At 43.6% G+C, this 27,244-nt stretch overlaps 1 protein-coding gene across 4 annotated transcripts in view; it reads left to right on the top strand.

The window, feature by feature from the left end:
* Ppp2r2b (protein phosphatase 2 regulatory subunit Bbeta) overlaps positions 1 to 27,244 on the top strand; it is a 401,170-nt gene that overhangs the window by 303,353 nt on the left and 70,573 nt on the right. For 2 of the 4 annotated variants that reach the window (XM_057788682.1, XM_057788684.1), the window contains 4 exons: positions 2,622 to 2,719; positions 2,996 to 3,076; positions 5,680 to 5,845; positions 12,919 to 13,031. In XM_057788682.1, coding sequence (XP_057644665.1) covers positions 2,622 to 2,719; positions 2,996 to 3,076; positions 5,680 to 5,845; positions 12,919 to 13,031 — 458 coding nt within the window. The remainder of the gene's footprint in view (positions 1 to 2,621; positions 2,720 to 2,995; positions 3,077 to 5,679; positions 5,846 to 12,918; positions 13,032 to 27,244) is intronic. The other 2 variants (XM_057788683.1, XM_057788685.1) reach the window with 1 other exon arrangement.

Here is a 27,244-nt window from a genome sequence, read left to right on the forward strand (position 1 = left end):
GAGTTCAAGGTGAGCCTGACCTGCATATTGAGGCCTATCTCAGACAATGCAAAACAAAGATGAAGTTGACACGGTTTGTTCCAAGCCAGGTCTCCCTACCACCTTGTCATTGCTCACACATCCTCTGTCTCTCTATGTCTGTCTCTGTCTCTCTCTGACTCTCTCTGTTAGTGTTTGAACACTTTGAGAGTCATGATTCGTTACTTAGGACTTGACAGAAGCTAGAAAGAGAAAAGAGACAGTTGAGCCCACCTTATGTTCTAAGCAGATCAGGAAGTTATTTCTGATCTCACAGAAAGGCCAGAAGCAGTAGAGATGCTGGCCGCACACACTAGCCCTCGCTACGTCTCGGAGAGAGCATTCTAAGGCAACTGCAGACAGCTAACAATTGACTTATGCCCTGCAAGCAAAGAGTAAACTGTTAAGATACCTGAGCTTTAAGGAGGACAAGTGGCCAGTTCTCCAGCCATGCCCTGTTGTGCCTTCGTTTGTGAGTGCCTGATAGAGGAATTGGCCTTCCAAGCTTAGCAACCACGCTGCTTATTCTGTGCTTCATTTCCTGAGAAAATGGAATTGATTTCCAGTTTAGATCAATAAGGAATGAGGTTGACTTATCTACGTTGAAGATGGTTAAAAGCCAGAAATCATAGACACTTGACCCACAAACCACATGCAACCCATAGACGAGATTAGTGTGTGAAGGGGATATGCCTGTGTGAACTTGGTATTTGTATAGATGTGCAGATACACACCCCCATGCATCAGAGGTTGTCATCTGACATCTTCCTCTATCTCTCTCTATATTTTTAATATATATATTAAAATTATTATTTTACAGTTTGATATATATGTAATGTATTTTGATCATACATACCCTCTCATTACCTTCTCTTATCCCCTCCCACTCATACTGAACCCCTCTCCTTCCTTATTTTTTGAGATGAGTCTCTCACTGAACCTGGGGCTCACCAGTCGGCTAGACCAGCTGGCCAGCAAGGTCCCAGGATCTCCATCTCTACCGCTCAGCGCTGGAATGAGAGATGGGAGTGCCACACTATCCTTCTGTGTGAGCTCTGAGTGCCCAAGTTTAGGCCCTTAGGCTTACACAATAGGCACTTTACCCGCCAAGCCTCCCCCTCAGCCTGCAGACAAGATTTCCTTTACTAGCCCTGAACTTGGTGGCACACCCCCAAACCCCAGATATCAGGAAGGGGAAGCAGGAAGCTGTCAAGTTGGAGACTGGTCTGCAATATCTCTGACATCAGGTCAAACCTGGACTACCCAGAGGCACCCTGTCTCATAACAGGAAAAATTATTTCTACTGTCATATGTTGAAAAAAATATATTGTCAGTATATAGAATTTGAGGTGTTTACATTAAGATATAGATGTCTGGGTGCTAATTCCTTAAAGACTGAGGAGCTCAGACAGCATGTGCCATGTTGCACCTGCTCCTTAAAAGGGACTGCTTTTTCCATGTTCTTTGCCCTGTAGAGTTTGAACTGACTACTGGTGGGGTCAAAATAAAATGTATGACTCTCACTTCTGCACAAAGGGTGAGAATTAAGAATATTTTCATATATGGAAAAGACACTGCTGTCAGGTGGGAAATTTTATGTCGTTTATCTAACTAAAGCCGACATATCAGGAGCATCCTAAGATGATGATACACAAGTAAGAGATGAGACTTGAGCTCTTTGGAACCGTTACCATGGTTTTCCACCTTGCCCTTCCCTTTGCTGTCATAGGTTCAAGCTTCAGCCAGTCCCCCAGTCAGAGGCTTAATCACAATCCTTTGCCTCTTTTGTTCTTTTTCCTTTCCCTTCTCTTTCAGGCTCTCTCCTCCTTATCTCTAAGCTCATTTGTTCCCTCCAATTGCTGACGTCATGTGGGGGAAAGATAGTGGGGAAATGAACCCCAGACATTATCTCAAAAACTAGCCCTAATAAATCCAGTTGTGGGTGATTCACCTGCCTTTGCGCCACCGGAGTGACCCGCATTCAAGCTGATGTTCCTTCTCCACTTATGGATGCTCTGAGTCCCTAGTGCCTGCCCCTTTCTCTGACCTTGTGACACTGCCTCTCCCCCTGTCCTGGAAAAAGGGAGTGATCACCGGGTGAGGTTCTGGGCTTAGGCAAGAGGGAGAGCCTGGGTGAAGTGGGAACGCTAATGAGATATCCCAGCAACCCCTGTGCTCTTCCTCAGGCTGCTTCCCTCAGTGATCAGAGCCAGCGCCCACCACCCCACTGACACCTGTGTGGGGACTTCCTAGAGTGGAACAGGGGCCTGTGGACAGTGAAAGTTAGCAAAGGAAGCCGCCATTTCCATGAGGAAAAAAAATCACTTTCTCTTCCACAACACAAAGGGTGTGAACACGCCTTGCTCCTCAGTTCGCCTCAGATGTTCTAGGAGCAGCCCAGAGTGCGGTGGGGGCCACCTAGGAAATTCGCTTTCCCAACTGCTGCTTCAAGTGGTACTTAAAATGCAGAACATAAAACCCTGTAAATTCCACTGCACAGCCGGAGCCCTAAGCCCTTAACTGCACAGGAAAGTGTGTCTATTATCTACCCTTTCGAAGTAAGTGTGCCGTTACTCAAATTGCTTTTGTCTTCTTCTTTTCAGCCGACATTATCTCTACGGTAGAATTCAACCACACGGGAGAGTTACTAGCGACAGGGGACAAGGGGGGTCGGGTTGTAATATTTCAGCGAGAACAGGAGGTAAGTGTCAGCCAATTGGAAATTCTCATTTTCTTCCCTTTTTAAGAGGAGGCCTCCCACTGTGCCTTAATCCTCCCGTGTCTGTCGCCCTTAACCTTGCCTTGTCTCTTTGCTCACCAAAGTAAAACTGCCAAAAAGTCATTAGCATCCGCAGTTCTAAGTTCAAGCTCACAAAAGCACCCCTAAGAGGGCTCTCCCCGGGCAGGGCCTGCTCCTTCTGCAGAGTGAACCTTGGGAAACAGCAGCTGTTCTCATCTGACCTGCACAATTCCACAGGTGCTTCTGGAGGAGCAAACTCCAGCTGTTGTCTTGGGATCTGTCCTCCGGGTGTTGAAATCCCATCTCCCTTCATTTCAGGTACTGCCAGAATACATCTGGGAGAGGAAAATAGCTTTATTTGACAACAGCTGTAAGGAGGGCATGTCGGGTCAATAAAGAAAATGATGCTCAGCCCACCAAAAGGGTGAAATCCTTCCAAAGGGCTTCTCGGCCCAACAGATGGCACGTTAGTGTGGTGCTGGGTATGGTCCCTCATGCCACGTCTGGGGCTGGTTTCTTCCTGGGGCTTGGGTTCCACTAGAAATCCTCTTTTTCCCACGTGAGTTGAGGATACTCCCTCTCCCAGGCCTGTCTCTGTTTTCTCAGAATGGCCCAGTTTGGTTTCCTTGCCCTCTGCTGGCACACTCTGGTCCTGCCAGCAGGGTAGTGTGTGTTTTAGCAACTCTCCCATCTGCCACTGTCTTCCTCCGAAATTCCCTGGGCACTGGGGAGGTGTGGGGGAGGCCCGGTGTTAAGAGGAGGACTCCACAAGAGACTTCCCTAGCAATTTAATGCCCGCCTTGTGCCTCCGAGCCATTTGCATTCCACCTCCCCCTCCAAAGAGGAAAGCCTCATTTAGGGGTGATATATTTGGTAATTGCACGTTATTTGCAATTAATTTCTATAAGGGCTTCATAATCCCTCGGGGGTTCTGTGTAAATTCAAGTACTGAGCATTAAATCAGGCACCCAGCCTATTACGTTGGCCCCAGAAACATGAAAATGTAGTTGGCAAGTAAGAACTAAATCGCTCTTCGTGACCTGGAATTTTTCCTGCTTTTTCCAGAGCTGTCTGGTGCTAATTGGGCTGGCACATGCTACCCGCACTTGACAGTCTGATTTGGATGGTAGCAAATCAACCCTCTGAGAAATTTTTTGTTAAGGTGGACCGCTCCTCTGTGAGTTAGCAGGAGAGCGTCAAAGGTGTCAGCATCTGAAGTCCTTTGAAAACTGATTTTCAAATCTCCAATTTAAAAAAAAAAATCCAATTAGGTTCACAGCTATGATTAAGGGGAACTGGAAGAGCTATTTAGCATAAATTACCCAAGGCTGCATGTCGCCAGTAATATTCCACCCCGCATTTCCTGCTAACTATTTATAGGTTTCACCTATTCTCATTTGCGGGGAAATTTGGGAAGCCCGACTCATTAGGAGAATGATGGGGGGCACACCTTCCAAAGAAGTATGAGTGGGTTCACCGGAACACAGACATCAGCGAGAATGAGATCATGGAGTTCAGTGTTCGGCTTCCGCAGAGTTTGGGGTCAGACACATACATGGCTTGTCTGACAAAGACCATGTGGCATCAGTTGAGGCCTTTAATAGTGTTATCACTCCCACCAGAGCTGCTCCAAAGGACCTCAGTCCTCAGTGTCTGCACACCACTAGGCTCAGCAGAAGTACCCACTTCTAGGAAAGCTGAGACACGTCTCCAGGTGTCCTGTTTCCGTTTAAGATCATATATTTTAAATGGACCCTTTTCTTTAAAAATCAAACTTCGATTTAAAATATATTTAATGAAACCCAAATTTTAATTTTTGAACAGATTTTTCAAAGCCAAATCTCGAGACTTTGGGTGGCGCGGTTCTAAAATACCTGCCATCCATCTTCCCTATTGTCTCTCTTTCTCTCTGTCTCTTCAAGAGGCTTTTTCCTCCTCTTCACCTTTTTCTGTGACTTCAGGCCCTTGGCTTTGTGCTCCTGTGTCTCATCATTTATTTAGTGCCTGCTGTTTGCACTTTGCATAATTAGTGCTAGGGGAAAGATGGAGGTAAAGCCCATCCTTCTCCTCCTGATGCAGATGGCACTCATGTGCAGATGGCCCCTTTCATCAGGACACTGGTTGAAAATGGAGGTAGGAGGAACCCATATCCAAATCCGCTCCACAATTGCTGTGTGACCTTGGAAGAGTCACTTACAGCTCTGAGCCTCTAGGGTCCCTCTCTCAGGTCTGCCTATGTCTCAGCGATCCTGTGAGCATTGGAAGTTGCCACAGCTCTGTACCTTTCATAGGGATTGTTATAAGTATGTGTGAGCATCAGCATTTCTTGAAATGCAGATTCAAATATTAGATCTTCTATTTATATTGATTGTAAAGTCTTACCCTATTTTAACTTGTTTCCTTTCCTTTTCTTTCTTTCTTGGTTTTTTTGTTTTTTTTTTTTTGTTTGTTTGTTTTGTTTTGTTCCGTTTTGTTTGTTTGTTTTTTGACAGGGTTTCTTTGTGTAACAGCCCTGGCTGTCCTGGAACTCTCTTTGTAGACTAGGCTGGCCTCAAATTCAGAGATCTACCTGCCTTGCCCTCCCAAGTGCTAGGATTAAAGTTGTGCACCACCACGCCTGGCACCTTCTGTTTCTATGTATATGTTACGATATACACTTTGTGTTAATATAGTTTAAATATATCATTTATAAAAGTGTGTATGTGTGTGGTGTGTGTGTGTTTCTGTTATTAGCCAACAGAGTGCATGCTTTGGGGACCAGTACACTAAAGCTGAATCTATGGCTGCCATGATCTTGGCCTCCCCATGCTGTGATGTAGCCTGCCAGTCCACCCCGAATCGCTTTGCTCAGAGGGAAAAAAGAGTTGGCACTTGCTTTAAATGGTCTTAATTTTCTATGTGTGTGTTCTACTGTCCTACAGAGTAAAAACCAAGTTCACCGTAGGGGTGAATACAATGTTTACAGCACATTCCAGAGCCATGAACCCGAGTTCGATTACCTGAAGAGTTTAGAGATAGAAGAAAAAATCAATAAGATAAGATGGCTCCCTCAGCAGAATGCAGCTTACTTTCTTCTGTCTACCAACGGTATGTGGAAGTGATTTTTTTTTCATGTTTGATATTTTCAGAGACAGTCAACCAGACCTGTAAGACTCTCTTAACCTCAATGTTCCTCCATCCCTTGAGGGCTTGTGAAAAACTTAGAAACCCTGTTTGCAAGATGTTTAGCAAAATTCATGGCGCACGCAGAGTTGGACTCAGTAAATAGTAGCTATTCTTTTTATAAATATCCAATTTATGACCCAATTTTTGTGAAACCCGTTATCTGCAGTTTCCTAATGGAGATTGCTTGCAGGTGTTTGAGGGGGTGTGACTTCCTGTCTTAAGATTCATCGCATGTTATTCTGGGAATGCATTTCAGGAAACTCAACACGCCGTCGGCATTTTGAAAAATAGTTATTAATCCCTGAATATATTTTAGGGCCTGCAAAACAGATGTCTGTGTATCTGAGAAAATCAAGTTCTGGACCGGGAGCACAAAACCAGAGGAGCTAGGGATGCTCCCTAAAACTGATCAAGAAAAAGTCTCTTTATCTGCCTTCAAACACTCCATGCTCTATAGGTGTAGGGAGAATTGATACCAATAGGGAAGAAAGGATGCTGGCAGGTGAATAAAGCCAGGTCGCATATTCACTCTGGGAATGAAGTTGCCTGCATTCAGGATTTTAACCCCTTTCTTGGGGGTTAAAAAAAAATTCCAAAACCCCAAATTCAGTCACTACTGAAGAATGCTAATGGGAAAGGGTAACACGAGGATTAAGAGAGAATTACAGACGGCTGCCCAAGCAAAGAGATTGAAGAATGACTCATTTCATCATGCGTGTGCGTCTGTGATGAATACATGCTTGTATGTCTCAAGAGTCTCGCATCAAGTACAGAAAAATGCAGGCAATGTCTAGGACGCAACCAAGCATATGATCTTGTTAAAGACGAGAAAGACACACAGCCAAGGACTTCCTGTTACTAAGCCTTGACTCTGCACTGTGGGCCACTTGTAAATTTGTCTCTTTTATCATTTTTAATTTTGAAAGTATATACAGTGAGACATAGGTCAATCTTAAAGAAAAAAATGAGAGAGAGAATGTAAAGCAGATGATCCTCCAATCCCTCAAATATAAAGCCAGGGTACAGATCTGAAATGTGACCATTCTTGATTAGCTGTTTGGGAGTGATTCAAGCATGCCTCAGGATAATCAGGTGTCTATGTCTCTGGGTTTTTTGTTTTTTGTTTTGTTTTGTTTTTGTTGTTTTTTTTTTGATTCCAGTTAATTTCATTTCTTCTCGTAAATGCTTTTATTGTTCTGTTTACTCTTTGCAATCCTGATCTCTTAGAGGCCAAATCACCTCATCTTATTTCCATTTATTCTCTTGTGATTTTTTTTCTTTTCTGTTCAAGTCTCACTCAGAGACTCTGTTGTCACACATTACTGTGAAAGAGACTTATGGTGGGTTTTCATGTAATTACTTTGGTATCGGAGAAGTGTCTGATTGTCTTCCATAGCTAGGTTACATTATAGTATGAAATTTAGCCTATTGATTATTGCAATAAAATCCAAAGGCTTATTAACTACTTTGTAGGGGGGGGATGGGAATGAAAGTGAAATTCAATGAAGATTAATTATATAGCATAATGTTCTGTTAATTGAGTTTTTAAATAGTTTTTTGATTAACAAGGATATTATCTTCCCATTTGGGATGCTATTGAAAATGCCAAATGCATCTCAAAATGACTCTTCTAAGAAAAATTCCCATGTTCATATGCGCTTTTCTTTTCTATACTAATATTAAGGTTGAACATCTTCCCCTAAGCCAAATAGGTTAACATTCAAAAATTAATGGAAGACAATGGGAATTACTATATAAGAGAGAAAATGAAGATAAATGATAAGGTTGTGTTTAAAGCTGCCACAAGTGATGATAAACTACTCAGAGAACAAGGCAAGAGAAAGGAAAAGCCATTTCTCATATTAACAGCTGCATGCTTCTTGGAGTTCTTCCCCCTCCACACACACAAAGCTTCAAGATTTCTGAGTCAAATGAAAGTGCTATGATAATACAGGCGAGTATGACCCCAGGCAGCACAACCTTGGGGAACTGGATTGAATTCCATCAATTATCTGTTTGGAGGGAAAGGGTGCTTATCTCATTAGTTGAGTATAGTTACTAATTCTACTAGACTGTGTCCTTAGCGTCATAACTTTTAAAGACAAATAAAGCGAGCATTCCACAGTGAAATAGACCTTGAAGAGATCTGCCACACAAAGACACATTGCTCTGCTTGGGTTACTCCTCCTGCCTGACTGCTTATGTCAGGCAGAGCACTGCGGTGCTCATTGTGAAAATTAAAAAAAAAAAAAAAATACCCAGACACAAAAGCAAAGACAATGTGTGTTCAGGTACAGGGAGAACTACTATTCATGTCTCTTATAGAAAAGAAAAAGATATAAATAATGGGCTATTAACAGAAATATGATCTCTTCTTACAAGGTGTTTTTAAAGCAGGTTGTTAAATGTAATAATACAGCAACAAGAATATTTTCCTGACGGATATTTTATTAAAATACTGTATAATTTTAATGACTACATATTACTTCCTTGTATGGTCTGATTCTTCTGTGTTAATGATATTATTTCCTCATGTGATTTCAGTCTTCTGTATCGTAATAATAAGTCTCCCACTGTTAGACTTTTAGTTGTTAACAGATTCTTACAACAAATTATATATCCTAGAGAGTACTAGATTACATGTAATAGTATCTGTAAACACAGTATGTGGATAGCTGTTGCTATAAATATACAATTGGGTAAAATTCAGATATCACCTAATATAGTATAGGACTTATTAGAAAGCTTAAGTCAGGAAATAGTGGAAGACTACAGAAACTGTACACCATAATCTTAGTCCACTGGAACTGAGGGTAGTTTTTCTTTTCTAACTTTTCTGGTCATTCTCACTTTTCAATTACAATGGCATGTACCTCTTATATAATAAAAGAAAGAAACTGATTAAATACATAATGTTATTGTAAATACATACTATTATTGTAGCTCCTTGCCGCAAAATACTGCATACAGAAAATATAGGAGTATGCACAAGAGATGGCCATGGGGGAGCACATCTTTAATCCCATCACTAGGCAGGCTGATGAAGGAGGTCTCTGTTCCAGGACAGCCAGAGCTACACAGGAAGATCCCATCCAAAAATCAAAAACAATATATACAGAATGCTGATCATGGTTTATCCCTAACTGGAGGTCATATAGGCAACTTTTATCCCTGTGTTTTACCTGTGATTTCTATTTTTCTCTGTGGCAATTAATCATTTAGAATATAAAATACAAGATAAAATGCCTTGCAAATAACCAGACTTGGACACCCTTCAAAGACAAACAACAGCAAGTATTTGGTGATGAAATTCACTGGCTCGTGGGTTGTTCTCAGCCACAGCTGATGAGGAGCAGATCAAGTGACTGCATAAATATGGTCCATGTTTAACCTCACTCCAAAAACAGCAGCTTCACGTGAGCAGGGTCTCAAGAGAGCTTGGGACAAGAGGGATGTGAGCACAGAGCTAGAAAGTTCTAAATTCAGCCCACTGCTTGGAAAGGCCCTCCTCCCAGCACAAGTCAGGGTGAGCACACAGATAAGAATTATGGATCCTGCAAGGAGCAGCCTCACCAATCATGAGAGGATAGGCTTGGGAGCCCAAATAATATCCGTGTGTATGGAGATGGGTTTTCACTAAAATATCACTATTGCTGCTGAGAGCCCACAGCATAGTACTTTTGAGATCTCCAAGAACAAGACGTGAAGGTGTGAACTACTGAGAGACTGTGTGCCTTTGCTGGCAAGAGTGGTCCTCCTAGAGGGGAAGACCTGGGAGGCGACAGTGTGGAGCCTGGTGAGTAGTGGAGAAATGAGACAGGACAGAAGGCCAAAGAATCCCATTAAGAGCAGTTTAGAGGGTCAGCTTTTCTCCCCCAGAAGACACAGATGTGTAGACATCCTTGTGGGACGATGCTTAAGGCAAGAACGTACCCTGCTATTACTGTCAAGTTGTGGCTCGGCATTGCTAATTCTAATGACAGCTGCTGTTTAGACACCATTTTGAGAAGTTAAACATGCTGATTCATTTTATCCTAAGATTTCCATAAGAAAGATGGCATTTCTACCAGTGTATAATAAAACGGAGTACAGAGCAACAACTGTGGAATATGGAAATATGTGAATGTATGTATACTGAACTGAGATTTAAGCGGGCACTCTGCACGCCCTTATCTCCTTACGATCATTCCCCAGGACGTTTTTGTGTGAACCTTCTTACAAGGACCATAGTCTTTGACCATGTGGCTATTGAATGAAAAAGAGAGAGATGAGGGAGGGGAGAGAGAGAGAGAAGGACATAACTCTTCCTAGGTATGGTGGAGGAGATTTATTGTAGATATGAGGAAAAAAACAGCCAGAAGCAGAGACATCTAGGAGAATCCAGCATGAACATGGCCAGAGTGAGCTGAGAGAAGAGAGGAAGGGCCAAAGAGGAGTCACTGACCAAGGGGTGGCAACCTGGGCCAAGAGACTGGTACAGCCAAAATGGCTTGAGTTATATAGAAGCCAGAGGACCTAGGAGAAGGGAGAGCCCAGCCCTGTTCTAAAGAATTCAGGGTAGAGACAGGATATGCTAGCCAGGAAGACCCTGTAACAGGTAAAGACTAAGGGGTGCTGGAAGAACCTGGCAGCCAGAAATCTGTTTTCTTATGCCAATAGGCATCTCAACTGTTTGTCCTGGGTTTGAGACCTAACAGCTGTCTAAGGCAGTAGTGGGAATTAAGCCCTACAGTATCTCACACCAAATACTTCCCAACAGAGACAAATCCAGAGGAATCAAGTGTGCCCCTGCTTTTCAGAAGGAAAGGTAAAGACAAGCAGACTGCAAATGTGTGATCTGATAAGGAAGGTGTTCAAGGCCATATGGTACACAGACAAGACTGACTTAGCCAAAACATGTCTTCTAAAAATACAGAATTGAACTCCTGGGTGGAGCATGCCTTGCCAGTTCCCCAGAGTTCCAGTTCACCTCCGTCATTACCCTGAGCTGTCAGCACCTGGAGGCATTGGAGTTCTCATGTTTGTTTCAGTGCTATGGAAAAGAGCAGGTATCATCAAGAGATTCACCATAATAGGACAGTCTAGACTTTAGTTTATATCCTGGAACTATCAGGAAGCAACAAGAATGAAAAGAGAGAGGGTGGGTGGAAGAACAGAGGGAAGAAAAAGAAAAGAGAGAAGGGGAGGAAAGAGGAGAGGAGAAGAGAAGAGAAAAGAGAAGAGGCAAGAAGAGAGTGGAGGAACTGATACTCAGGGCTTTGCATATGCTAGACAACTGAGTTATGCCCTCTGCCTGATAAAAGCATTTTTGTTTTATCTCTACATCATTTTATTCCCTGAATATTATAAAAGTATACTCTTACAGAAAGGAGATCCATTTACATTCAGACCAATATATATTTGATAATGGATATTGATATTATTGAGCCTCAATGATACCCCAGGTACCTCTAAATACTGGAATTATGGTGATGAATATGACAGATAAAACTCCAGAAATTTCTAGTGACAGATAAATAAATAAATCATTGACCAGCTTAGCCAATTGATAGTGAAGTGTACTATACAGAAGAAAAGAAGGAGAGAGAGGAGGGAAAGTCAGAGCAAGTGGTCAAAAACAAAGAAAGAATGGAGAATGGAGAATTAGAATGCAGCCATTTTTATATGGGCTCTATATAAGCTACTCTGAGGCTGGAACATAAAAAAAAAATGAGTGAGTCATGTGAAAAGGTCATGGGGAAGTAATTCAATGGCAGAGAACTTTTGGAGCATATATATGTCCTGGGTTTAATCTATCAGTGCCAGATAGATTAGATAAAGGATAGATAGATGATAGATAGATAGATAGATAGATAGATAGATAGATAGATAGATAGATAGATAGATAGATGACAGATAGATAGATGACAGATAGATAGATGATAGATAGATAGATAGATAGATAGATAGATAGATAGATAGATAGATGACAGATAGATAGATGATAGATAGATAGATAGATAGATAAATAGATAGATAGATAGATAGATAGCAAAGGACTTTCCTGGCAGAAACAGAAGGCACAGTAGGTTCAAAGGCCCTGAGGCAAAAGTGTGCTTATTGTCGTAGGCATAAAAGAAGCCATATGACAGTAGCACAGGAGTTTGGGAACAGTGTGGTCAGCAATACGAGAGGGTTGAGGAAGTCAAGAGTGCAAGGTTGTGAAGGGATGTTGGGGGCATGGTGAGGACCTGATGTGGGATAATGCTCTTGTACATTGTAAAGATTTGTCATTTGTATTAATTTAATAAAATGCTGATAGGCCAGTAGCCAGGCAGAAAGTCTAGGCGGGGCGACCAGACTAAGAGAATTCTGGGAAGAGCAAAGGTAAAGATGCAGTTCCCAGCCAGATGCAGAAGAAGTAAGATGAGAGTGCCTTACTGAGAAAAGGTACCAAGTCACATGGATAAACATAGACAAGAATTACGGATTACTTTAAGCTGCAAGAGTTAAGAATAAGCCTGAGCTAATAGGCAAAACAGTTTATAATTGTTATAAGCCTTTGTGTGTTTCTTTGGGACTGAACAAGTACAGGACCAGGAAAACAGAAACTTTCAGTGTCTAAGAAGTGTGTATGCTAAAAATAGAGATGGTTACCACCCAGAGAGATCATGAACATTATATTCATTTCCATGTACTAACAGTTACACAGTGAACTCTTTGTGACTATTCTTATTCAGTTTAAGTCAATATTAAATGAGTCAAATTAAAATGTAAAATGTATGTTTCACAACATGTCATCCGAGAAAGCCATTTGTCCCAACATAGTCTGTGTTTTTGTCTTGCCTTGTGAACTTTTCCTTCAAATGGCATGGGATGTGCTCAGGACAGCACTTTCGAGAGCTGACTCCTATAGCCCATCTTGCCATCATTACCTTGGCCACCAGCACCCCATCTCCCATCCCCAGAGGAGACTTCCTTGTCCTGACATCCTTACTTCTGGTTGCCTTCCACAGATAAAACTGTGAAGCTGTGGAAAGTCAGTGAGCGCGATAAGAGGCCAGAAGGCTACAACCTGAAAGATGAGGAAGGCCGGCTCCGGGATCCTGCTACCATCACGACCCTGCGGGTGAGTGGCTTGGCTGTTCCAGCCATGCCTTTTGGCAGCCTGGGTTACCAGGGGCAGGGAAATGCCCCCCTAAAGTTGGGCACGTGCTGGCCACAGCAGCAAATTACAAATATAATATGTGGTTGAAGGCACTGGGCAGAGCCCCAGTCTGCTTGAGTCTGGTGGCAGATGGAGGGATGGGAAAGGTGCCAGGCCCTAATGACTACAAATCCATGCTTCTCCTTTGTCCCTAAGGACTTGCCACATGGCCACTGCCATCCGTTGCTGTATTCTTAGCCTGTCTATTTACATTATCTAGCATGTCTTGAATACCTTCTGTAGTTGGCAGAAGGGGCACAAGGCTGCTAGGTTGGAAGGTTTGCTCAGGAGAACCCAAGTGTCCGTATCTAACAGACCTGGGTTCAGACTCTACCACTTATCAGAACCTTACCTGGCTATTGTGTTTGTCAGATATTGTTCCTGTACTATTTTATCTGACAGAAACTATTTGAAGAACAAATTGTTTATTTTAGCCCACAGTTTCGGAGATTTTTGTCCAGGGACTGCTGAGTCTATTGCCTTCAGGCTGTGCTGAGGAAGTAGTAACAGCAGTAATGGCATATGTAGAGTGGACTCACTTTATAGTGGTCCAAACACAAAGGGACAGACAGACAGGATGGAGTCAGAGACAAGATACCCTCCAAAGACAAGTCCTTAGGTCTCCTCTCTCCAACCAGGCCCCATCTTCCAATAATTCCACCAAATTATAAACCTGACAAGAGATTGGCTATGGTTGAAGAGAGCCTGTTTGATTAATCACTTTTGGTGATTAGATCCTCCACCACATGATGACCAGGCTTTCCACACATGAGCCTTTGGGAAGAAACTGCATTCAATACACAGCATTCGCCTAATGCTTTTGAACTTGGGTCCTACAAGTTTCTTTTCCATTCTCCCCCTGCAACACTGGCCAGAAGTCCTATTGTCTGTGAACTAGTAAAGGCGGAAGGCCCTTCCCCTGTTACTGTTACGCATGGCATGTGTGTAGACTTTGCTCTCTGTCTGTGTGGCTTCCTTAGGGCCATCCAGATATGCATGGCCTGGTAAGGAGAGAGCCATTACAGGACTCACACTCAAATGGCTCTCAGTCTGCACAGAATAAGACAAATGTACAGATGGAGATTGAGAGTTTGTCCAAAGGAGAAAGAAATGGCATTTGGTTCTGGAGGCCAGGAAAGGCCTCAGGGGGAGGTGCTAGTATAATAGATTTCTAAAAATGGGCCATTAAGAGAAGACTGTCTAGTGCAGTGGTTCTCAACCTTCCTGACGCTGCAAACCTATAGTACAGCTCCCCATGGCATAGTGACCCCCGAACATAAAATTATTTCATTGCTCCTTCATAACTGTAATTTTGCTACTGCTATAAACCATAATGTAAATACCTGTGTTTTCCAATGCTCTTAGGAGACTCCTATGAAAGGGTCACTCAGTCCCAAAAGGGGTCAAGACCCAAAGGTTGAGAACTGCCGCTCTAGCTGTAGGTAAAAGTGGTTTAAGACTGGATGGTTTGCTTTCAATCTGCTCAGTGTAAACAGTAAAGCAAGGACATACTGGGACCAGTTCTAACCCTGCAGGACTTTAGAACTATAAACTGTGTGCTTCCAGATGCCAGAGGACTAAGCCTGAAGGAGGGGCAGTGGGAAAGCATGAGTGGGTGGAGAGAAAGGGTCTCACGCTAGCTCCACAAGCAAAAGTGAGCATTGTGATTATCGGCTCACAGGCCCATTCATTTATCCATTTATTCATCAAACGCTTTCGAACACTGCTGGCCCCAGTGCTAGGGCCCTGGGGCTTCCTGTACTGATGGGCACCGTGGCTTTAGTTGTGTTCCTCCTGAGCTCACACACGTTGGTTGCTGTGTCTTGATGCCACTTCCCCATTCCTGCATGAGACCAGGTTGGGGAAGTTTCAACCTGCCCTGCCGTCGTAAAACTGCAGAGGTTTAGGAGAGTACAGAAAAGTATAATGATGGCTAGGAAGGTGCTGGTGGGCTGAAGAGGGTGAAAAGTATGACCCTACTCAATTCTGGCTGGTGATGGTGGGCCTTTGGCTTGAAACCTTGTATCTCCAGTGTCCTATCTCCATCATGACTTATCATCAGTTAGGACACAGATAAGAGTGGTCACTCTTCACTGGAGTTTGGATGAGATTCAACAAGACATTATGTGTGTGAGACTAAGAGCTTCCCCTATGTGGTATCTGGCACCCAGAGAACACTCCAAGTTAGCTGCCTATTTACTGTTACCATCACCATCAGCATCCTCACCATCATCACAGTGTCAGCATCACTTTTCTGACCCTCCTTGATAACAGGCCTGCATGTGTATGTGAGAGAGAAAGAAAGTCAGCTTTAGTTTTTATACTGTTTTATTCATTCCAAACATTACTTGTGGATAAGTAAGCACCTTGCTGGAAATTGGACAGGAATTCAGACTGTCTTTTGTCCCCTGGGACATGGCAATAGCTGGGAAGAAAACAAATGGACTAGGTGCCCCTGAGTTCTGCCAAGGACTCTGCCTGTAGTGATACATTGTTCTGAAAACATCTCTTGCATTCAAAGAGACTAAACTTTTCCAGACCTTGAAACAAAGTTAATACACCTTGAGACCATTTCAGACTATTTCCTTCCTTGCCGTCCTACTATGTACTTGGCCTGTTTAAGGTTAACCTGCCTTTAAGAGAGCAATGTAAACAATCTTACTATGCCTGGGATTGCCCATATAATCATCTTTTAGAACCAAGACTAAAGCATAGCCAATCTTAAATTACATACTTTTCCATACCCTGGGCCCAGAGTAATGCCTCTGTGAACATGTGTGTTGTAATCATTTGCTGGAAGAGGCCAATGGGCTGAAAGCGACTTTAAAAAGCCAACATCCACCATAAATGTTGGAAGGAAAATGGGTTTAGGTCGATAACGTCTGCAGTATTATTTGCTGTTCTGGATCAGTTGGGAGTACCAACTTTTCCCCTTGTAAAATTCAGTTAAATATTTCTGTAAAGTTCCCTCTTCTCTTTCCCATGCCACATTTTCTGAGCTGTTCATTAATGACAAAGAAACCCCACTTTTTGAGGGACAGACAGACATCAGGCACATGTACATGCATACATACGACAGACAGACCAGTAATCACAAGCTACAGACAGATGGAAGATACAGGGAGAGAAGCGAAAAATTTAAATTTGGGCTCAGTCTTGATCAAATTATTCCAAGGGGGAAGTACTTTGTTTTCATTTCTTAATGTGACATCAATGCGTTTTGGTGCCTCTGAAATTATCTTTAATGTGTTAACTGATGCATCTGCCTTTGTTTGCTACGTGCCTGAAATTTTTCAGAGGCCATCTGTAGTGCCCACTGTGGTTCCCCATTGCCAATGGCATGATGTGGGATTCCAGAGATCTGTGCCTAACCCCCTGGAGGCTCCATCCCAGTGAGGGAAGGAGAGAAGTCCTATTTACATTCCCTCAGGAGTAGAGAGCTAGAGTGACTGAGGCAAGACAATGATGCTAATGAAGTGGGCCCCTATCACCTTGACAGAGGCCCTGAGGTGTGGTTACCAGTTAGAAAATAACAGTTCAAACTCCAGTTGTTAATAACAGCAGTGTGGCGCTGGGCAAGACACTCCCGTTTTTTCACCGTTAGTTTAAGCTGCCAAGCAGAGGGCTGGGAAAAATTCTCATTCTGAGACCCAATTTGCATTTTTGACACTTGACACTGGCACTTGTTAAAACACCAGGGTTGGTGGTCACTGGGTTTTAGCATCCACCAACCCCCTTAGAATTGTGATTTTTTTTTGAGCTGTTACTTTTCAATCATGTGAGCCATAATTATAATAATTTAGGAGACATATTTGCTATAAAATTATTTTACCCATGTTTCACTCAACTCCTCACTCTGAGGCCTGAAAATACCACCTATTTCATGTAAATAACCACATCTTTCACAGTCTCCCTTTTAAAGCTCCAGAAGGGCCATTCTCCCTTCCTTTTCCATCATGATGGAGAAAGAAGCTGAGAACAACAAAACAAACAAACAAACAAAAAACCACTACCACCAGCATCCCTAGAAACCATGGGTTCAGGACCGTGACCCCACCAGTGAGCGCTCCGATCTGACATCAGTCAGACTGTATCTACCAATATCCTGCTCTTGAAATCTGCACCGCCAGCGATTGTGTCTCCCACCCAGCCACCCCCACGATGATTACCACTTGCTCATTTTCACAGTATCCGATTCCACGTGGGTCTTGAGAGTAGGAACATTTAATAATACCCGACAGCTAATTAATCCTCACTGTGTAATGAGCCCATCCTGTTTTATTTCTGAGAGGCTCAGCTTTTTTAAAGCAAGAATGCAAATCTGACTTTTTTTTTCTTTAATGGAAGATGTTCTTTCAAATCCAATCACTTGTTACCCAAGGAGCCCAGGAGAAGAATGTCTCCCTGCTCAGTATCCTTATGTCCCCAAGATAATCATGATGATAATTGAGTAGCACCCACTGGACGTCTTCTTACCTAATGCCTCAGTTCATCTTAGAACACATAATAAGGAGGACTGGGCAGGTGTTTGGCAAGCAAGTTGCTTGAGTCTAGTATTTTCTGAGGCTTTGCTAGATACAAGCACGCTGCCTTCCTTGTTTGCCATGAGAGCTCCAAGAGGGGACTTCCAAGTTCAGCCTCCGGATCTGTAAAGGAGACATTGATCTGCTTTGCCGCTGGGCCCTAACATCTGATGCAGGCTCCAAAAAATGAAAGCATCTTGCTCTCTGTCTTTCTGTTGTTTGCCATTTCACGGCTGAGACCTAAACCAAAAGTCAGAGCTCTCAGTCTTATACACATACATTCGGGCCTCTGAAATGCCTTTCTCTCCTATGTATGTGTGTGTGGTTTGAGTAAAGGTGTGTGTGCAAGTTCTCATCTGTGGGTGCACATGTGTATGCAAATGCACGTGTGTGTGTGTGTGTGTGTGTGTGTGTGTGTGTGTGTGTGTGCGTGTGGAGGTTCAAGGCTGACACCAGCTGTCTTCCTTGGTTGCTGTCCTTCTTCTTCCTCAGGGGTCTCTTGCTTGAACCCTGAGTTCTCACGTAACTGCCACCAGGATAACTAGCCAGCTCGCACTGGGGATTCCCTGGTTTGCCTTCTGTAAATCGGAATTACAGGAAGGCTCCCTTGCCCAGCTGGCCTTTGTATGGGAGGTGGAGATCCTAATTCCAATCCTCTCCCTTGTCAGCAAATAATTTATACCCAGAGCCATCTTTCCAGCCTCTGAAATGCCACTCCTAGTGATTGGTGCCTTTATTATACCTGGTCAGAGTACTCACAATGCCCCCCGCCACCCACCCACCCACACACATGCAGACACACTTGGTCGCTCACCTAACATTTCCACCCAGACATTGAGTTTCCCAAGATGGCACAGAGAAACAAACACCTTGAGTCTTTATGTACTTAAAAAGCTCCTCTATGCTCTACTCTCCTGGGCTCCCAGTACCCAGGGGCAATGGGCCCTCAGAGCCCTTTCTAGGCAACAGGATTGGTAGTCGAGTGAATTAATTAGCCATGGATGGGAGCTGGTTAGTAAGAAATCACCCTTGGCACTCTCTCCTGGCAGGATGAGCCTGGAGATATCGTGTGTCTTATTATGACTGGCTGACATTGCCCTGGGAACCTAGGCCAGGGCGACATTTGCTTTTAAACCTGTTATAAATAGACTCTCGAAGGTGTGAGCACTCAAGCTGTGTCTTGTCATAACCCGTCTTCTGAAAGGTGAGGGAGATATAATGAGATAAGTTTTCTAATGGACTTTATCCCGACTCCCCTAACAGCTAATGGAAATAGTATTTAAGAAACTATGATAACAGCATTGCTTGTTGGTTGTACCTGGACATTATGCACTGATTTCTATGACCTTATCCCATTGTGTTGGTGCCGTAATTCTGCCAGGAAGGTTGTGTTATTCTCTAGGCCAGCTGAAGCCATAGACTTCCTGTCAGTGGCTGCTCGGTTGCCACTTTATCAAATAATTTTTCCCAGAATACTTGGTGAGAAATGGCGCACGCTCCTTCCCGGTTACTCTCCATGTCCTTTGCCTGATCATTTTTCTTAGCTCTGAGCATAACTTAATAAGCCATTTGCTCATTGCCTGCCTCGCCTCATCCCTCAGAAAGCCATACTTTCTATGGAAAGAGAGGGGGCGAAGCTTCAGCCGTTGGAGCAGCGTGGGCATGTGCTAGGCAGTAGGTCACCATTTGTCACGAGAATGGATTACACCAGAGCTAAGACTAAGTGTCAAGGGATGCATGCGCGGTATTTGCCCACAGTCTCGTGGCTCTGATATGGTAGTGCTGGGATTCGAAGCCCAGTCCAACCTAAAACCTAATGGGGATTTTCATTCCTTCTCTCCATGGTTTCTACTCATTAAGAAAATGATACTTTGTGACCATACTTCCGGGGAATTCCATCACTGATTTCCATCTCTCAGAAGTCCTTGACGAAGCTTTCTTAATTCAACAGTTTGTGTTTAGAGGCCGAAAGGGCTACTTTTATACTGGGTGGCTTCACAGGAACCAGCTGGCTCTTCCCTGGATGCTTAGCCAGTGTCATGTGTCCACTCTCCTGCCTCCCGCCCAAGGCCATGCCTGTCCACCCCTAAGCTCAGTTACGTTTTCTTGACTCTGCAGAACTAACCTTAATCCTTTTAATGTGACCATGATTTTTGCAAATCTTATTGGTGGCCATTTAGATGCCTCCGAGCCACAGCCTCACAGACGTGAACATCCACCGGCTCTTGCTCCCGCTGGGAACTTCTTGAGGGTTCTTTCTCACAGGTCATGGGGTTAAGCAAGTTAGCATCTCCCAAAAGAACAATCTCTCAGGGAAACTATCAATTTAGCTACCTGATCTGCTTTTAAAGGAGCTGGTTAAACACTCTACCAGTTTAAGTTATAAAATACTAACTGCATTTTTCCAGCCCTTCATCAACATAGGCTTGGGGCTAACAGTTTTGTATTTTACAGCATTCTGCCCATTTTAGAGATTTGTGAGCAGAGATGTAGAGAGGTGAGTGTTGGCTTGAGAAGTCTAAGATAGTAACAAGCAGACCCAGGAATAGGGTGCAGATTTGTGTGCACCTAGAATCCTGTCTTCCACACTCTGCAAGCTGTTTTGGCCTGGTCCTTGGTTTCTACAATGCTGAGAACTTTCCGAATGCTGGGTACATGGTAGGTACCGCACAAGCCAGGTACTGCAAAGGTGGTGTTAGAAAGACAAATGAACACTCAATCCTCACAGTGCAGAGAGGAGACAAGCTGCCTGTGAAATCAGCATAAGCCAGGGCTCTCAAAGTGCAGTGTGCCTCGTGATCACCCAGTATTCTTTCTCAGCAACTTTCACTTGACCTCAGCACAAGGAATGCTGGTCTTGGTAACTCTGACAGGACTCCCCTGGCAGCCCATGGAGAATTCCGGTGCACACTTACAGAAGTGCTGGCTGAGGCTCAGTGTTACTTCTCGGGAGTAACACAAAAAGGTTGCCATGGCAATTTGGAGGATGCACAGAATGAAGGAGGTACATGATTAGGACGGGGTTTCCAAGATGAGTCTTCAAGGCTATGCCAGCTTTGACGCTGTGGCTGTAGCACCTGGGAGGCAGGAGAAAGCATACTATTGTCTGTTTCCTTCTGGTCATGTGGCTGTAAATACCCACCCATAAGAAGGAGCAGCCAAGGTGTTATCTTCATTCCAGGGCAAATGTTCAGTTGAGTTGAGACTGGCTTTTACTGCCCCTAGTTTTAATTTAGGCTTTATGCTTTAATAAGCGAGGCCTCTTCAGACACAGATCTAGCCTTCCTCTAACCCTTTTTTAATTTTTTAAACTTCATTTTCTGATTTATGGCTGCACTGGAGGCTTGATATACAATCCTTTCACGGCTTCATCTTTCCTGATATTTGTTGCAAATAACAATGGAGTTTTAGCTCCTGCAGTGAAAATCAATCAAGTCTGTTCCATATTCACAGGCTTGCAACAGCCCCCGATGGCCCCCCTGGATTAGATTAACTTGGTGAATGTGTCACTCTGCTGAGGGTAATTTCTCATCCCCAGCTCTGTCTTCAACCTCCTACCTCTGTGGGTGAATATTGAGAGCTCTCATTGATTGACTGCCCCAAAAGTGAGTACTGGCATGTGATGTGTGTAACTCAGCAGGACGCACATATTCTGTGTTTATGAAAATAAATAATAATTTCTGTTATCATTATTGATTGTTGTCGTTATCTGATTATATCTGTCTGTGTCATGGAGTTTCAGTTAGGGGATCAGAAAACATTGTACAGGAACCTCAGGCAGCTAGGCTCCCAGCAAGCCTCCATGTCTGGACCTGTTTAGCCTTTTAGGAGTGAGAATTGCGAGTGTTTCTATTCTTCTTGTTGCCTGATTCCTTTGGCTAATATCCAGGGAGAAAATACTAGTTTTCAGCGGTAGCCAAATGAACTAATTCAGTTGGAATTATAAAAGCAGCTCATGTTTAGCAAGCATCCACTGTGTTCCAGAAGCACTTGGCGTAATTTCCTCTTCCAGATAAACCTGTAATGCGGTCCTCATTTTTAAGGGCATGGCACCTCAAGTTGTAAAGGTTAAGGCACTTACCTAGGGTCAGAGGTTAATAAGTGGTGGTGCTTGGACTTGAATTACTGTCTTTTAAATTCCACAGTTCATATTGCTGTCCTGCCTCTTATTAAGACTGAATGTCTGATGTATGCATTGAAATTGAGGTTCAAGCCAAAATCCATATGAATAAGCCCAGGGTAAGAGAGCAATTTGCCATACAGGCAGTAGAAGCTGCTGGTGTTGACAATGTGGGTTCTTTGTTTTGCAGGAAAGTGAGTGGGAAGGGTACCTAGCACTAGGTAACGGCATAAAACCTCTAGTTATCAGAGTCAGAACGTGCCTAAACCCACCCCACCCCCGTGCACATTCCCTGCACACACACATACACACACATACACACACACTTAGCCAACTACTCAGAAGTGCAGAAAGGGGCCAAAGCACTTACCCATGTCTACCCACTATGACCCAGAGACTGGTGTTGGCAGATGTTGTCATGACAGCCTCTAAGATCAGCTTCACACTGGAGAGTCTCTGACTTGTTTTCAGTTCTTCCTCAAGATCTGTAAAGACCAATATGAAAGCAGCATTGCATCAGAATACAGTTGCCTTGATTTAGATCAATTTGCTGTGGCTCTCTCTATGGTTGACTCTAGCTGTTTCTTATTTTGTTACTCAAGCTCCTTCCCCTCTCACTCTGGCTGCATCATGGCAGCAGCTACCTTATGCCCAATGCTATATTCCAGCAGCAAGTAAGTAACTACTAAAAACACTTACTGAGCATGTGCCATGTGCCAGACCTGGGAGACAGATTATAAATTAAACTGTGGAAGGATAATTCTATAACCCCCAAGTTGCAAATGGGGACACTTGATTATGACCCCTGAAGCATCTTGCCCACATCTACAGCTACCAGGTGGCATGGTTGTGTTTTTTAACCTGTTCCGTCTGACTCCAAAGTCAGTGTTCCTAACACTATCTTGTATAAGAGTCACCAGGAAGGGGATCGATCTTTGATACAATGGCAGCCATCATCTATAGCATGAGAATGATTGTATTTTCTTGCACAAGTCAGGATGATAAAATAGGAAATTGGTGGAGGGTCTAACATGGCCAAAGTTCTTCTTAGCTCCCTTGAAATCAGAGCATGCTCCATGGCAATGTCACATTATCTCTCATCCCAGAGATACTTCTAGTATGCGACATTTAACATTCTGGAATTAGATCCAACATGAATGACAATATAAAAGGAATTGTATACCTGGATTAGGATCAAGTTATCATTGTATCTTGTTCCCCAGCCCTTTGGAATGTGTCCCATGGACTAATCCTCAAGGGTAAAAGATGCTGAAATGTCCACTAGAAAAGAGTCACATTTGACCCAAAGTCCAAATGCTCCCATGGTTATGGGTGTCATTTATCTTAGGACACCATGGTCAGGGGCCTCAACGTGATTCCAGGTTATGGAATGCTCTCTTTCCTTAGCTTTGGTCATTCAGTGACCTGGATTCAGAGATGGTCTCTAGGAAGGCTGCTGAGCACAGGCAGTCTGTGGGGCCTTTTCAGGCTTTGCAAGTATAGATGGTGTCACCCTTTCAACCTTCGGTCACACCTACCAAAGCAGTTTTCTCTCACAAGAGGAGTGTGTTCCTCCCATCTTTTCATCTAAGTAATATCTGGTTGTACTTTTAAAAGGAAATGACCACGCAGGCATAATTGGATGATGGAAGTGGGGAAGAGTTTCTCAGTCCAAGAAAGGAGCGTGCAGGCATGCAGATGCTCATGGCTTCACTTCCTGGGAACGCTAACAGGGTCTCTGCCTGACTTGGATTTGTTTTCCAAATTGGCTTTCTTAGCAGATCAAATGTGTGTGTGTCAGATTCCCTTTCACTACCAAGTTATGCTAAGAAATTAATTTGAAATCACAAGAGGGTGTCTAGGTCCTCTGCTCATTATACATAAGATCTTTGTAGAAAATAATTAGCACAAATGGATTTAGAATTAAGCCCAGCAGAGGACATGATCACTTTGATCTTAGGACATTGCCAACCAAGCTCCAACTGGTGCCCTGATGAAAGCGTTTTAAATACCAGTCCTCACCACACAGCAGAGGCTTTGAAAACCATCCCTGGGGGTAGAGAACGTGAAGACACTGTCTTTTTCTTGATGCATAAAACAAGAAACTGGTGGGAGAAAAACTTTTATAAAAGGTTAGTTTTATATTTAAAGGAAACATTTTCAACAGAAGAGAAAAGACAGAATTCTTGGGTTTCCTTAGAATGGTTGAGCCACAAGGAAAAGAGCAGTCCACCTGGAAGGTGTTTACTAGGGCCGGGTTGTGTTTTCACAGGCTGTTGCTGTGATCCGAAGTTTTCTTTACTCTAGAAGTGATAAAAATCCACTAGAGCACAAACACGTGCTCACCAATGTGTCTTGCTGGCGTAGCATGGGAAGCTATAGTTTAAGCAAATCCATGCTTTTCAGAGTTTCTGTAAAACTTTAAGACAGTAATATGTACTGTCCAGAAAGGCTCTGGAGTGAAGCATTTTCAGTCAAGCTTATTTGGCCATAAGGAACTTTTTTTCTCAATTTAGAGGATAATTACTATTTAAGATATCCTACTAAAAATATGGTCCACAGTTAGAAGAGAGTCATCGGTGACTCTACGCCACCCGTCTGTTCTACTGAGACTCACTCCTCTTTTCCATAGCAAGATTCCAGTTCATGAAGTCAGTCATTGATTTGGGTTTGAACCCTTTTACCTTATCATGAACTGCGAAACAGTAAGTCACTGATCTTTTTGGGGGGACAGGTATAGCAGTAAACCTAACTTTGGAAAATGCTAGCTGAGAGTACTGAGTCAAAGAGCTGGGAGACCAGTTCTTCTTGCAGCATCTTCACTCGGGTTTACTGCCTCCCACTCACCAAGCCACCTAATAGTGAAGGATGTTCAGTAACCTTCCTTCTTGACAGCTCAAGTTCATTCACGTCGGCTGAGAGCTTCCTTCTGCCTGACACCATGGCAGCAACTGTATCCACATTTAGTCTTCACTCAAACCCTGCGTCAGGATTTCTTGAAACAGAAATTCCACATTAGGTCATGAAAAACCCTCCGTCTTATATAACTTCTGTCTATATACATACATACATACATACATACATACACACACACACACACACACATATATATATATGAAGGTTTCAGCCTTCATATATACAATTATGGCAAGCATATGTGATCTTTGATCTCATGAGGCTTAGATCTCATGAGTTTGGAATATATCTTTTAAAATAGTAGACGTACCAATTTTATGCTCTTGCTCGTCACTATAACCAATCCTGCTATAAACTTAGAAACAACCTGTCCCATCACAGTGCCAAACCCAGGTAGACAACTACTAAAGAGCATGAAGAAGGAGGATCAAGAGTTCAAGGCCAGCCTAGAACACACTTTGGCAGGTGGTGTAACTCAGTTGGTAGACCGCTCATCTGGCGTGTCAACAGACCAAGATTTGAGCACCAGTGCCACAGAAAACTCACATGGGAGTCAGCATAGCACAGCGTGGGGAGGAAGAGGGTGAGAGTGACTTCAGGCAGGGGAGTGTGCTGCCAGCAAGACCACACTGAGCTCCGGGGGCTTTGTTAAGGACTGTGCTCAGCTTTGGCTCGTCCTCTCTTCTCTGGGTGGGTTACTTTGCTTTTCTTCTCTTTCTCTCTTTTTTTATTTGAGCATTCCTTTTTTGCTTGGATGGCTAAATATTCTGTACCCAAGACAGGAGATGTACCAAGCTAGAGAAACTGCACTCAAGTAGGTAGCTCCTGGTCACGACAGAGAGTTTCGTTGTCGTTGCTTTGTTTTGGTATTTTGGTTTTCCGAGACAGGATTTCTCTGTGGTTTTGGAGCCTGTGCTGGAACTAGCTCTTACAGACCAAGCAGGCCTCGGACTCACAGAGATCCACCTGCCTCTGCCTCCCAAGTGCTGGGATTAAAGGCATGCAGCACCACACCCAGCTGTGACAAAGAGTTTAAATTCAGGAAGCCGGTGGCATTTGTCAGCTAGGCTGTGCTGCTCTCTAGCCCCTAACTGCCATTATTTTGATACATGGCAAGGCCTCCACCTAGTTTCTCCAATACCAAAGTGTTGTCACCAAAGGTGAACCCTTCTGTGAGTGATTGAATTGTGTGGCGGGTCATAGAACCTGACAGCTCCCTATTACAGAAAGGAAAAGATAAGCTTCCGATTAGTGTTGGGGAGGTAGGAAGTCAAGATGGAGTGCCTCTGTCAGAGCTGTTTACGACATATAAATCATTACCTCCATCTCCCGTGCAGGGGTGAGGCTGGAGAGAGAAAGAAATGACTAGGCTTGGGTTAGGAGTGCAGCACCCTAGAAAGAGCTTCCACTTAGCTTCAAAGAAGGATTAGTTCCACTATCCATGCAAAAAAAAAAAAAAATCAGAGCCCCACAGCCAGATGAATGACAGGGATAAATACCCACTGGTTCCTAGAAGGGATAATTTGTTTCCCTAGGCATTCGCCAACATCTCTTATTGCTAATGTAACAATACAACTCATAGAAGCTTTCTCACACTCCAAGGGGCAGTGTGCTGGGCATGACACTCGCTGTATGTTTGATCCTGAATTTTCTCATTGTATAACAATCATGGCTGTTATTCTTTTTAAAAAAATATTTATTTATTATGTATACAATATTCTGTCTGTGTGTATGCCTGCAGGCCAGAAGAGGGCACCAGCCCCCATTACAGATGGTTGTGAGCCACCATGTGGTTGCTGGGAATTGAACTCAGGACCTTTGGAAGAGCAGGCAATGCTCTTAACCTCTGAGCCATCTCTCCAGCCCCCTATGGCTGTTATTCTTGCAAGTTTTCTTTCATTCAAGGGAATCCATCACTGAGGTGGGCCAACCATTGTTATCCTGTCCCACAGTCTAGAACGTCGGGGTGTTTCCAGGTACACACTAACAGCGCAAAACTTAGAAAGCAAAAAACTTAAGCACAGCAATTTAACGATATTTAATAAGTTTTTTGGTTTTGGTTTTGGTTTGGTTTTTCAAGACAGGGTTTCTCTGTGTAGCCTTGGCTGTCCTAGAACTAGCTCTGTAGACTAGGTGGGCCTTGAACTCACAGAGATCCTCCTGCCTCTGCATTCTGAGTGTTGGGATTAAAAATATGTGCCCTCGTGGGAGCCTAGGCTGTTTGGATGTTCATCTTAATAGACCTGGAAGGAGGTGGGAGGTCCTTGGACTCCCCACAGGGCAGGGAACCCTGACTGCTCTTAGGGCTGATGAGAGAAGGGGAGTTGATTGGGGGAGGGGGAGGGATGTGGGAGGCGGTGGCGGGGAAGAGACAGAAATCTTTAATAAATAAATAAGTTAATAAAAAAAAAGAAACAAAAAAATGTGTGCCCTCACTACCTGGTTAAGATTTTAAAACTTAAATTTAGGCCTGGAGTGATGGCTCAGTGGTTAAAAGCACTTGCTGTTTTTACAGAGGACCTGGGTTTGGTTCCCAGCACCCACATGATGACTCAAAACCAGGGGATCTAGCCCCT

The sequence above is a fragment of the Chionomys nivalis genome, chromosome 14 (genome assembly GCF_950005125.1).
Source record: "Chionomys nivalis chromosome 14, mChiNiv1.1, whole genome shotgun sequence".
Classification (NCBI taxonomy): Eukaryota; Metazoa; Chordata; class Mammalia; order Rodentia; family Cricetidae; genus Chionomys; species Chionomys nivalis.